The sequence below is a fragment of the Pseudoliparis swirei genome, chromosome 10 (genome assembly GCF_029220125.1).
Source record: "Pseudoliparis swirei isolate HS2019 ecotype Mariana Trench chromosome 10, NWPU_hadal_v1, whole genome shotgun sequence".
Classification (NCBI taxonomy): Eukaryota; Metazoa; Chordata; class Actinopteri; order Perciformes; family Liparidae; genus Pseudoliparis; species Pseudoliparis swirei.
Window position 1 is genome coordinate 13,943,533 of NC_079397.1, and position 12,405 is coordinate 13,955,937.

At 43.3% G+C, this 12,405-nt stretch overlaps 1 protein-coding gene across 11 annotated transcripts in view; it reads left to right on the forward strand.

The window, feature by feature from the left end:
* wnk1b (WNK lysine deficient protein kinase 1b) overlaps positions 1–12,405 on the forward strand; it is a 79,659-nt gene that overhangs the window by 49,333 nt on the left and 17,921 nt on the right. For 8 of the 11 annotated variants that reach the window (XM_056424297.1, XM_056424301.1, XM_056424299.1 and 5 more), the window contains exons 12-20: positions 3,503–4,909; positions 7,349–7,441; positions 8,062–8,136; positions 9,518–9,775; positions 11,110–11,168; positions 11,321–11,471; positions 11,633–11,749; positions 12,047–12,157; positions 12,300–12,351. In XM_056424297.1, the coding sequence (XP_056280272.1) occupies positions 3,503–4,909; positions 7,349–7,441; positions 8,062–8,136; positions 9,518–9,775; positions 11,110–11,168; positions 11,321–11,471; positions 11,633–11,749; positions 12,047–12,157; positions 12,300–12,351 (2,323 nt within the window). The remainder of the gene's footprint in view (positions 1–3,502; positions 4,910–7,348; positions 7,442–8,061; positions 8,137–9,517; positions 9,776–11,109; positions 11,169–11,320; positions 11,472–11,632; positions 11,750–12,046; positions 12,158–12,299; positions 12,352–12,405) is intronic. The other 3 variants (XM_056424298.1, XM_056424306.1, XM_056424308.1) reach the window with 3 other exon arrangements.

The following is a 12,405-nucleotide window of genomic DNA, read 5'->3' on the forward strand; positions in this document are numbered from 1 at the left end:
CGTCATAACTTCTCTTTGTTCATTTGCCCATCGATTTACTCTTATTGAAAACCGATATATTGAAAATCTTCACAACTGAGCTATGTTTTTTCTTGGATTTTAATTAATTGTATGTTGAACTCACTCAGGGACTGAGAATAGCTTGTTTTTTTGCCATATTCCTTAATTGTTGACCGTTTTGCAGGAAATGAGTCAAATTTCTTCCTATTTCCTTTGATAAGTAACAGTGAGCATTTCTTATCTGGTGACTTTTGGCTACTGATGCTCTCACATCGACTGATATTGTTCAACTGGATATTCATTCAGTTTGTAGGCTGAATGTTTAAATAATTTAATAATATTTATTTTAGAATATTTATCAAGAGGCTTATTTTATCATCAAAGATCATTTCTTTGCTGACAAACTGACTCACTGACCGACTGGTTCATCACATGAATATCTTGAATAACCATTTTCTCCTTTTATGTAATATTGGGTTCATTTGTTTTATAATTTATTTAATTTGTGTACTTTTCTTTGGTCATTGTTTTGTTTGAGTCCATATCTCATTTGTTTTTACTGCCTTTGTTCATGAGGTCATTTATATATATTTTGTGGCGTTATGCTTTTTGTCTTGTTTAACTTTCTTTTACAGATTTTGCTCGAATTTTCTTTTGGGAAAAAGTGGAACATTTGCTCCTCCAAAGTCACTGATGCAATAATCACCCATTTACAGATTGTGTTTTTCTCTTTCATGAATGAGCTATTCTTTTCTTTTGTTTATGTAATCAGTCTTACTTTTTTCTACTGTATTCTTCACTTAGCCTCTAAGTTGTGTTTTAATTTTGCTGCTGTTTTCTACGTTTTGGTGACTTTGTGCGTGTTTTAATTTCTTTGTTTGTTTTTCATGTTGGTCCCATCCTCCCCCCCCCCATGGCCTCCAGCCTGCATCGCGTCGTCGTCGAAGTCGTAGCATGTCTGTTTGCGTCCCTCCCTCCTCCTACTCCTTTTCCCACGCTCCTCCACCCATGGCCGTTCTTCCAAAGCGGCCCTCCACCCCTCCTCCAGACCTGTCCTCCTCATCCTCCCACACCTCCCCCTGCATGCCCCTCGCAGCTGAGAGGGACACGTTCGCTGGGCGCCTCTCCAAGGCCCTGGAGACGGTCCTCCCCCTTCACTCGGCCTCCTCTCTGCCCGGGGCCAGGCAGCGGCGGGCCAGCCTACCTGCCCTGTTCTCCACCCCTGTAGGTTCACAGTGTAAAACCCCGAGGCCCACAATGTTGGTGACACCCGGAGAAAAGAGAGAGAGAGAGGAAGATGAGAGATGGTGTTCACACTGGTGTCTGGAAGTGGAACTGCTTGAACATGTTGGGAGGGTCCAGTGCCAAAGTTTATGTCCTGGGATTTGTAAAAATAAATGTGTTAATGAAACAGCGTGTATTACTCATGCTGATTTATGTCACAGCTTTGAACAGCCAGCTGAAAGATAAATGCATAAACAACTAGAAACATGAATTATTTTAGTAGCACTGTGTCCTTCCCAGCCTAATTGTCTAAATATTCATATGTATACAGCTTCTGTCCTCTTCATAGTTAACATATTGATCACATTTTTCTATACAATACAATGTGAGCTGAGCTAATTATATATCTTTATTTAGGACATTTTCAGAAGCACCCTTGTCTTGATTAGTATGACCTCAGAGTTTGATAACATTTAGTTTAGCTTCAGACACCGCTGTGAGTCTCATCCATCTCTCTTTAACTTTCCTTTTCTCCCTCTGTTAGGCCGCCATGCGTTCGTATTGAATACACATTGACTGGCATTACCTTACACTTTGCTCTATGATACAAATGTCCAATATCATGCGCATGTGTCATCAGGAAAACTGCTCATTTGACAGTCAGAATTAGGAAAGAGTACAAAATATTGCTTTATACACATTCTCACTCCCGACCTGGGCAGCATTCAGAGCTCGACGCACAGAGTACTCCTCTAGTGTTTGTTACCTTCGCATTGAAAATGCGGAAGGTTATGTTTTGATCGCCGTGTATTTATTTATTTATTTATTTGTATGCGTGTTCCTCGCATAACAAAAAAGTTTTAAACCGAATCGCATGAAATTTGGTGGGATGATTGGTTATTATCCGGGGACCATTTGATTAGATTTTGGGATTGATCGGGTCAAAGGTCAAGGTCAAAGTCATGAAAAGGTCAAAATCTTCTTTTTACCATAGCGCGGTCAATTTATATCCAATTGGCATGCAACTAATGCCAAAATGTTCATAATTCAATGCCCAATCTTGTAATATGCGAAGGTATGCGCTCTACCGAGTGCCCGTTCTAGTTTTAAATGTGTGGCGATGGTGAGTCTGATACGGTTGGCTTTCGGTTGGGTTAGGCTCAGGAAACAATCGTGGTTGAAGTTTACTGGACCGAATGACTCGCGTGACGAATAACTCATCTAGCGAATCACGTGACTCGCGGGACTAACGCTACTCACGACTTATGTGACAGAAATAATCGTGACAAAATGAGTCAACGTTTACTTTTAGTTCCACACAAGCCGTGAACAATGGTTTTGTGGTTGGAAGTCCCGTGTGGGTTTTTGTACCCATCGAGCACCCCTCCTGCCCCCTCAGAGCAGCAGACACACACTATATTATTATACTCTCTTATCGCCTGCGCGAGAATCTAATCTCTAACCCAGTGAGCTGGTGAAGCCACAAGCGGCGCCTGGCGATTTGGGCTGGGAGAGCTGGGAGTCTTCTTTGAAAAAAAAAATGAAAAACAAAAATGAAAATCAAATGTCTCTCAGTTCCAGAACTTTTGGGGGCTGCCTCATTTTTTTCATTTTTGTTTGGTGTGTTATTATATTATGTATTATAGAGAGGAGAAGAGAGAGAAGAGAGAGAGAAGCGAAAGAGCGTGCAACTAATTAAACATTCACATTTTAAACGCCCTCACCCCTCGGCCACCAGCGTGCCTCTGTCAGAGTTTTAAAGACGGTCGAGAATAGATAAAGTTGCAGCTACGTAGTTTGAAGACCAATATTTTGCAGAAAGATTCTGTTAAAAGACAGTTTTCCTGAATGCAGGTGCGTCAGGATATGATTGAGCTTATTTATTTGTATACTATATAAACTACCCCACTGCGTATCTACCTGTGATCTCAGTGTGTCCCACTCTGTCTTGTCTTTGGCTCGTCTGCTTGTCTTTGTGCTTAACCAGTCTGTCATTTGGCCTGTGTGTCTATTCTACTGCAGCTTTGTGTCTTAACATTTCCTCTTTATTTTATCTCATCACTCCTTTTTACAGCTGTTTGTTATGTTCTGTCCCGTTTCAACCGCATCTTTTGTTTCTGATGTGGAGAGAGACCATATGTCCCTTTTTTTTCTCTCAGTCGGACTTTAAAATGATGCTCTTTACTATTTTCTCCATTTCATGTGGGCCTTTGCTGTGGTTGTCTCTCTCTCATTCTCTAAATCTCATTCTTGAATCCATTGTATCTCATTGTCGCAGCAGCATTCAATGCCACACCCCTACAGTGGAGGAGGAAGCACAGGAGGAGGAGGAGGAGGGAGCATCCCTCTCCAAACTCTCCCAGACCCCTCGACTATTTTCTTCCCCTCCATTCCTGAGCGTCCCATTTCCTTCTCGCCTCCTCCCACTGGGCCTCCTAAGGCCTACAACACCCAGAGACGCAAGAGCACGTCCATTCTCGAGGCACATACCCGACACTTCCAGCCCGCCTATCCTCGCTACGGGAGCAGCCTGCACCCCTTTTCTGGGATGGAGGGTGTCGAGACGCCCTCCGTCTTCATGGTAAATCCCGGTTTCGCAGCAGCCGCTCAAAGACTTGGTGTCGGCGAGCCGCTGCATCTCCAAGGACAATCTGACCCGAGCTTATACGGCTATAAAGACATGAGGGCGGAGCATGCGGAAGCAGTGAGGAGGTTAAGTCTCAATCAAGCTGCCTTATTGGACCATTATGAAGCCATGGCGTATGGAGGATACCCAATGACTGCACACCAGCTCGGCCACTTGAGCTTCCATCAACAGAGGCAAGCCGCAGCCGCCGGTTTTGGCTTTGATCCTGTTCCTCCGCCTCAGCCGGGGTTCTTGCACCAACACCTCATGCAAAGAATGAGTGCACACAGCCCTATCCCGCCGCTGTTGGCCCCCATGAGTGCGCCCTCTTCGTCCGACGGATGCTATCTCCCGCCACAGCACGCCTCCTCGTCGGCTTTCCCGATTTCTGCCCCTCCAGTGATGTCTGAGGCGGCACCGCCGACCGGAAGTGTTTTTGAGTTCCATCTCGCGGCAGCCGCTGCGGCCGCTGCTGCCGGCGACCCGAGCCTCCTAGCATCCAGACTGTACCGGGCCAGAAGGAGCTCCATGGACCTCCCTCTAGAGGACAACACTGGAACTGGATCAGGCGGCTCAGGCACGTACAGCCGCCTTCAGCCGGTGACAGAGGAGCTGTACGCATATGCCAGCCCCGAGCTCCCCTTGCCTCCAGGAAGTCTTCTAATTCACCACATCGGCGTCGCCGCAAGAGACCGGAGCCCGGAGCGTTCCAGTGACTCGATGGCCTCCTCCGATGCCGGGGAGTTCCAGTCACCTCCTCCCCCTCCTCTTCTGCCTGCCTTCGACTCCTCCGCTGCTCAGTTCATCCCTCACTCGTCCTCCGCTGCGCTCTACGATTCATGCGGAGGAGTGTTCCCCATAGATTCCCAGGGACATCCACCGTCCATGCAGAGCTTTCTCCCTGCCACTCCCTCCACCGAGCCTGGGGGGGCATCATCCAACCAGCTGGAGTCTCTGATCCAGAGCGCCTGGGCTCGGCATGGAGGGGTTTTACCAGCCCAACCCGATATGACATACCATGAGTCATTGCTGGCCATGCAGGCCGCTAACCCCACCCTGGTACTAAGTCTAGACCTTAAGATCACCCCTACACCTCTGGGTCAATTACTAGTCGCAACTAAATGAAACAAGTTGCTTTTTTGGCAAAGTTCCACAACCAGCTGTTAACTTTTAATTGTCTTCTTTTGAAATTGGATGATCTTTCTTTGTTGTTTGACTGCAAATAGTCAACAACTCATAGATTCACAATTTTGTATATTCCCACAGACCAATTTGTTTCTGATCTTTTGCCCATGAGGTAATTTTCATGTAATTATAAGGCATCAAAACCATATTGTTTGAAATGGATTTTAAAAATGGTGTTATCCATCAATTAATGTGAATTTTTCTATGAAAAGCAGCTGAACTAATTTATGATAGTAATTTGACCCTCTTACACCAATCCCTGCTTTTTTTTTTTACCCTACCAACCCAGGAGCCCCATTCGCCTTCTTTTGCGATTGTATTCTTCTCCAGTCATATCACACAACAGAGAGATTCTCATGATCTGCCTTCAGATTCTCTCCCAGTGGGCCAAAGTTTGCTTACTTTTATAGTTTATAGTACATTATCAAGAGATGAGTGCACGACCCAGAGTGCATCTGGGTTTAACCAAAACCAGAAACATTTGATTTTGAATCCAACATAAGACTCGATGTTGCGAGTGGAGTACTAATTATTTTACAAGCAACATTCAGAAGGTAGTCTTTGAGACCGTCTCTGTTGTGCACGCTTTATAAGCAGTCTGAGCCCCCTCCTGTGTTCATGTTGTGCATTTGATTTATTTGTAAATATCAGTAAGTAATGTGTTGTCTGTATGTTCATATACAAATGTATATGAGAAATGTGTGTTTGTGGCGGTATACTTTATGTATCGTATACTTATTGTACTCATTTTTACTCGTACAAATCCAAAGTCTGTTTGGGCCTCAAATGGTGAAAATTGCATATAAATTTAAATTTAAAAATATCTATTCTAAATAATCTAAGTCATTGATAAAGCTTTGAGACTTTGTTGATTTGTATGAACAAACACTCAGAAACATACAACAAAATCAAGGGGGCTTCGACAAACCTTTCGATGCAGATAGCCTTTTTATTTGTGTATTTTAATTCTGTCTGTTTTGTGTTGTACTTGCTAAAGATCTTGGCTTTCAGTCAGCTCTTTATTATCGCGTATGATTTTGTCATTTCCGACCCGCACTGGAAATCAACTTCCTACACAAGGTTCAAAGGTCACAGTTCAAATTCATGAAACCCTTAGAAAGCTGATAGTGTCACCTTTACTTTCTTCATTTTTTACTTTGAACCATCAGTATGATCGCTGGCCTTTTCTTCTAATTACTCCAGTGTTTACGTCACCACTTCTGTTTTGTTCTTTTCACGTCCTTATCTTTCATCTATCTTAAAGTTTTTAAGTTTCCTGACATATTGTATTTAGGCGATGTCTTTTTGTTGTGACGTTCTTTATTGCCTCTCCGTGACTACTTGTTCATACAAGGTGAGCAGAGTGTGTCTGATGGGGTCCTGTATCCTGTAGTGCTGCAGGTTATATCAAGGACTCAGGAAGGGTTGATGCAGCTCTGTTTCCCAGCTCACTAGGAATATATATACCAGGATCAAAAATCAATAATTCCAGTTTAAGTTTAACTTGACCGAAAATAGAAAGAAAATATCAAAAGGATTCTTTTGAAAATCACTGAAAGAGTTATTTAGCGCAAAACAAAGGTGGTGAAATCTCAACAACCTAAAGTCACGATAGAATTTGAGTTACATTTCTGTAAAATAATTATACAGAATAATGTTTCTGTGATTATTGTATCAGGCAAAGTGGCAACTAAACATGCAGTTTTGAGCTTTTGGTTTTCCTGTATCATCATCAGGAACCGGCCGAGTTGGCAACCACAATCAGGACTCGATAGAACAAAAGATGTGTCAGGGTCTTTTAGGGAAAACAGCGGTGCGTTGTTCAAAGGACTTGGTGTCCGGAGTCCAGTTTCTACTTTATGCTTCTTTGACTTCTATCACTACCAATCACTAAGGAGTTGACCCGCATGTACAAAACAAACCCCTGTACTTACCCCCTGCCTAACCCCAGTGCCGTGCCTGTACTGTTGTACATGCTACACTACGAACTGTGCCCACAGTTGGTATTGGTGTGCCTCTATCTGTGTCCGTATAGATGGTGTCGTCTGTGTGCATGTGTGCATACACAAGAAGAACATGTAGACTAACAGCCGATCCCCAGAGAACTGCAGAAGTACCTTGTGTTTGCACTAATGTACAGTTTATGCTTGACGAACTACGAACAAGCTCTGACTTTTTTTCTTCTTGTTTTTCTTTCTCCTTATTGCTAATTTCTCTTGATTTCCCCGCCCCTATCCTCCAACCTTTTATGTCCTCCGACATCTCGTCCTCTGTGTCCACCCTTCTGTCTCTTTCTCTGAATCTGTTCCACAGCTACAGGCTCAGACTCCCACCCCCCAGTCCACTATGGGACCACCTCTGCTCCCCCTGACCACCCACTCAGCTCCCCCTGGGAACCCCAAACAGGTAAGAAAACGAGGAACAGTCACTTTTTAGACATCCAGTCTTCCCTGTCTTCACTCATTTCATCATTTTTCTATCAATTTTAATACCACATCCCCTTGATGTTCAAACCCTCATAAGATGAACAACTAAAATAACCCCCTTTATCTTATTTGCTTGTCGGCTTTGCTTCTGTTGCCTTTGCTTCAAGGTACCACTGAGGAGCTGTTTTTGCCCACAGCGCCCCCTGTGGTGAACTAATTTCAGCCCTAAACTGATTTGATTGAGCATTAAATTGGATGTTAATCAAAGATCAAATGTTTTTTTATTTAAAAAAAGATGGAATGAGTGAAATGTCCTAATTTGCACTGGCAAAACATCCATTTCCCCATAATTACATTTACCACGTTAAAAAGTTTTTATTTTAATATTAGATGACAACCAATTAAGAAATTCACGACACAGGGTTGTAACTATTTTCAACTATTTTTGGTTTCTCATCTCTGATAGTTTATCCAGGTTATAATAAGCAGGACAAGAATGGGAACTGCACGAGTTTATTTATTTATCTTCACATGGAGTAATTCTCCCTCTTCTCTTTTCTCCACTACTCTGTCTTGCCCTCTTTTCCACTCTCCCTCCAGGCTGTTTCATCCAATCACAGCATTACATCAGTTCAGAGCCCCACACACACACCTCTGCCACAGGCGTCTTCCCAGGTACGTAAAGCAGCACTAATGAAATATACTGTACATGTAACACAAAACTCCATAAACACATTCCTAATGGCTCTTTGCAGACGGGTGTTGGATTTAATTGATTATTTAAACACCCAGAGACACACATGGACGTTCACATTCACACACAGTTGCCGTCAGTCTTCATATTGAATCATTCTTGGCCGACGTTGTATTATCGCATGTGTTGCTCGTCGTTTTGCTTCTTTCTTCTTAGACGACTCAGATTGTTTCTTCTATTTTTCTTGACACTCTCTGGCTTGCTGCCGGCACTTACCACCGGGTTCGTCCGTGTGTGTGTTCATACATGTCTACTTGTCTGTGCACATCATGTACGTGTGATTGTATCTTTGATTGTGTGTGTGTTCAGTTTTTTGACCTCAGCCCATCTCCCAGTATAGAACATCTTTATTTTCTGTACCAAGCTGCTCATCTAGCTCTAGTTCAGGAACCAGAACGTATGCAAGTGTCTGTGATGTACGTACTGTCGGTGTCCTTGTGTGATGTGGTCGGTGATTCCCATCGTTATTACTTCTCCTTTGTTCCCCCTAGATGTAATTCTCCTTCGAACTATCCCATTAAAACATGGATGGCAAATACATCAACACATTTTTAGCAAATGAAGATGCGTCATTTCCAGAATTAGATCTGATAAACAGGAAAAGGTGGATATTGGTCCAAGAGAACTGTGGTGCGTTCTGTTTGAGGTGTGAAACAAACATGTTTATGATATGGCAGGTATGGGATTTTAGAATTATTTAAAAAGCTAAACTTTAAAAAAATCATCGGTCACTCAGTCATTCAAATGTAATTTCCCCCCGAGAGTCCTGATGATGCAGGATGACGAGTCGTAAACGGATGTAAACAATGCAGGTTTCACACCTTGCAAGTGTTTGATGAGGAAATAAATAAATTGGCATTTAAACCTCAAGGACACTCGCAATGCCTTTCAACTCAGTATCGACGTCCAGCAGCAGTAACTCACGTTGTCCTGTGTGACGGCGTGCAGGTCGGTTACTTTGTCCGGTGTGTGTGTTTTAATCTGGTATTCAGAGTGTCGCCTGTCTGCATTGTACAAATAATGTTCTTGTACAATGCACCACGCTGTACGTCGCCTGTTGCATGATGTTCAGAGTCGTGTGTCACAGTTTGAGATGTTGTCACTAATGGGCTTGACTGATGTCCCAGTGAACTGTAGATGGCTCTTTGCTCTTTGCTCTTTGCTCTTTGCTCCTGCTTCCTCCTCCTCCTCCCTATGACGTTGCTCCTTTTTCATCGTACCTGTCCTCTGCCTTATCTACCTTCTTTTCTCTTTCTGCCTCCTCCTCCTCTTCCTCCTTCTGGCCCTTCCTCCTCTTCTCAGCCCAGCTTAACTCCATCTTCCGTTTCCTTGGTGCTGCTGCCCTGTCCGTCCCTCCCTGTTGCCATGCCGACAGCGGTCGTGGCTTCCCGCCCCTCTCCTCTGCCACTCCCTGTTGGGGTGGTGCCTACTATTGTTTCTCCTCCTCCTCCTCCTCCTTCTCCTGTGCCCATACTTGTGCATCAGCCGTTGGCCACGGTGGTGCCAATCATCAGTGTAGTCACCGCCCCGCCTGATACTCCCATGGAAGCCCCGCCCCAGGTACTGCTTAGAGACGGTTAGACCCGACACGTGAATGCTGGATTTAGGATTATTGGAATTTTAACATTGATTGTACTTCTCCATGATACACATTTGAAAGAGAGGATGGACTGCATGTTGTATAAGATGCAAGCACATGTTATGTTCTTATCCATATCCATACATCTGTGAGTTTGGAAGTCAGATTCACGAAACACTCTCTTGACTGCATAAACTTGTGGACCCAAAGCAATCAAAAAATATAAATATAAACAGCACAGCTGTCCACAATCTTATTGTAAATAAAGATGGAATGGTTTCACATGCTAAACAAACTGAAGCAACGTAACTATGAGTAATATGAGAGGTGGGTAGGTGTACATGAGATGGTATTGGACAACTATATATTATGGGCTAGGTAGGTGATGTTTCACTGTCAGTGCAGCAGAACAGGAGCCTGGACAGGGACCAGCAGACCCAGAGGCAACTAGTAGTGAGCAGCATTTTAACATGTATGTACTCAAATATGTGATTTGAATTATTTAAAAAAACGAAATTGACAAGCCATGATTATAATGTGGTGAAGAGAAACAGGAGTGGTCCTTCTAAAGTGTTTCCACTTTACATATGACCTGGACAACTGTGTTCAGTTGGTGTTGTGTATTTTGCAATGGCACTGCATTTACAGTACATTAGCTTGTTAGTGATTATTATTAATATTGGCTTTCAATTGTCGTCTCATTTGAGGTGTGCTGACATAATCTGATTTCCTTCTACTACATTGAATAGCTCGACTGTTTGCCGAATGGATTTCGTGGCTCGTTTTGAGTGGAGCAACTCTTACTGGGTTGTTGGTGTGACGTCAGAGAGCGTTTTAATTGGTCTAGAAATAAGTCATGTCTCCTACAGCCACGTTGTACTGTCTGCAGATTTCTGCTTGGTCCAAGAGTTTAAGTCGACTCGAACTTTGACCATTTCTTTTAATATCTAATTCATCATTTAAAGATGTGTATCAATTATGAAGCAGGGTTGCATGTTCAATTGGAGATGCCGTATGCAATACAATCCTGTTTATGTTCTTTTGGGCAGTTCTTGCTTTTTCACTTGTGCTCCATGTTCTAGTTTTAGTTGTTGTTGTTGTTGTGTTGTTTCACAACTACTCAATATAGGCTTACTCTAAAATCATGAACCCACTTCTTACTATCTAGATAGTTTCCTCTTTTTGTCACACTTTGCTTGTATTTCATGCCTTCCTGCTCCATTTCCTTTCCCCGAATGCCCCTGGTGTTTGTGTTGATGGCGTTCATCTTGATTGTGTGTGTACGTGTATTTTCACGTGCCCCTGTGTGTTTCAGTTTTCAGAGCTGTCCCAGTCCCAACTACAGCCACCTCAAGTTCTCTCATCCATAGAGAGGTAATTAATAAGTGCTTCAACAAGCAAACACAATACCTGAACAGCTCAAATATATATATGTGTTCCGCGTATAATCTTTGTGTTGCCGTCTCTTACTATTTACCTCTAATTCTGGTATTACATGTGACCTCTGTCTCTCCTCTGCACCTCAGTGGCCACTCTGAGACTTCAGGTCTGAGTGACGGCAACGAGGGAGGAGGAGGTCGCCATGAAGGGCGCTCCACCAAGCGGCATCAGAGACGATCTGTGCGAAGCCGATCACGCCATGAGAAGACCTCAAAGGCGAAACTCAACGTCCTCAATGTAATTGCACAATTCAAATGAAACAATAAACAGCGCTTCTGTGTACCACTGTTGTTTTTGTATTGGTTGTTACAAAGTTCAGAGTTTTAATATACGTAATGAGAAACATCTATTTTGGATACTTAATTGTACTTTTATTTTTTCTTTACGTATGTGTGTAGATCTCCAACCGAGGAGATAGGGTAGCAGAGTGTCAGCTGGAGACCCATAACAGGAAGATGGTGACTTTCCGATTTGATCTGGATGGAGACAACCCTGAAGAGATCGCGCAGATCATGGTACACACAGTCCTTTATGCTCTCTCCAACTGTATTAACACCTTAATAACTCTGTTCAAATGCTGGAATATGCTTCACGTGCCAGTATGCATGCTTTCTACTATCGTCTAAAACCACGGAATTACATATATTGTTGGACCCTTGTCTTTTTATTACGTACGGTAATCAGCAGGTTCCCACACACAGCAAAACTACCTCGGTGGCCACGCACTGGCAAAGGAAGCACAAGCCAGCTTTGTTTCTGTCACATATTACAAACACACATCCACACATCTTAATGTGTCTTTTTCACATCAGGTCCAGAGTGAGTTCATCCTGGAGAGTGAGAGGGAGTCATTCATTGAGCAGGTCCGAGAGGTGATCGAGAACGCAGATGAGATGGGTCTGGAGAGAGACTCAAACAGCCAGGTAAATATAACACTCTTAATTCTGTGTTCTTGATGGACACAATACGAAAGTTGTTGCTAATATACAATGTACAGGATACCATTATTTACTGTACACCATCTATATTTCAGTGTTTATTTCATGTTGTGTTGTTGCTCCACAGATGGCGGGGGATTTGGCGCAGCAGATTCCTGCTATATCGGTCCCCATGCCAGGTAAAACCAACAGAGTAAAATGCCCTAGAATAACAACATGCAACACTTTGAGTG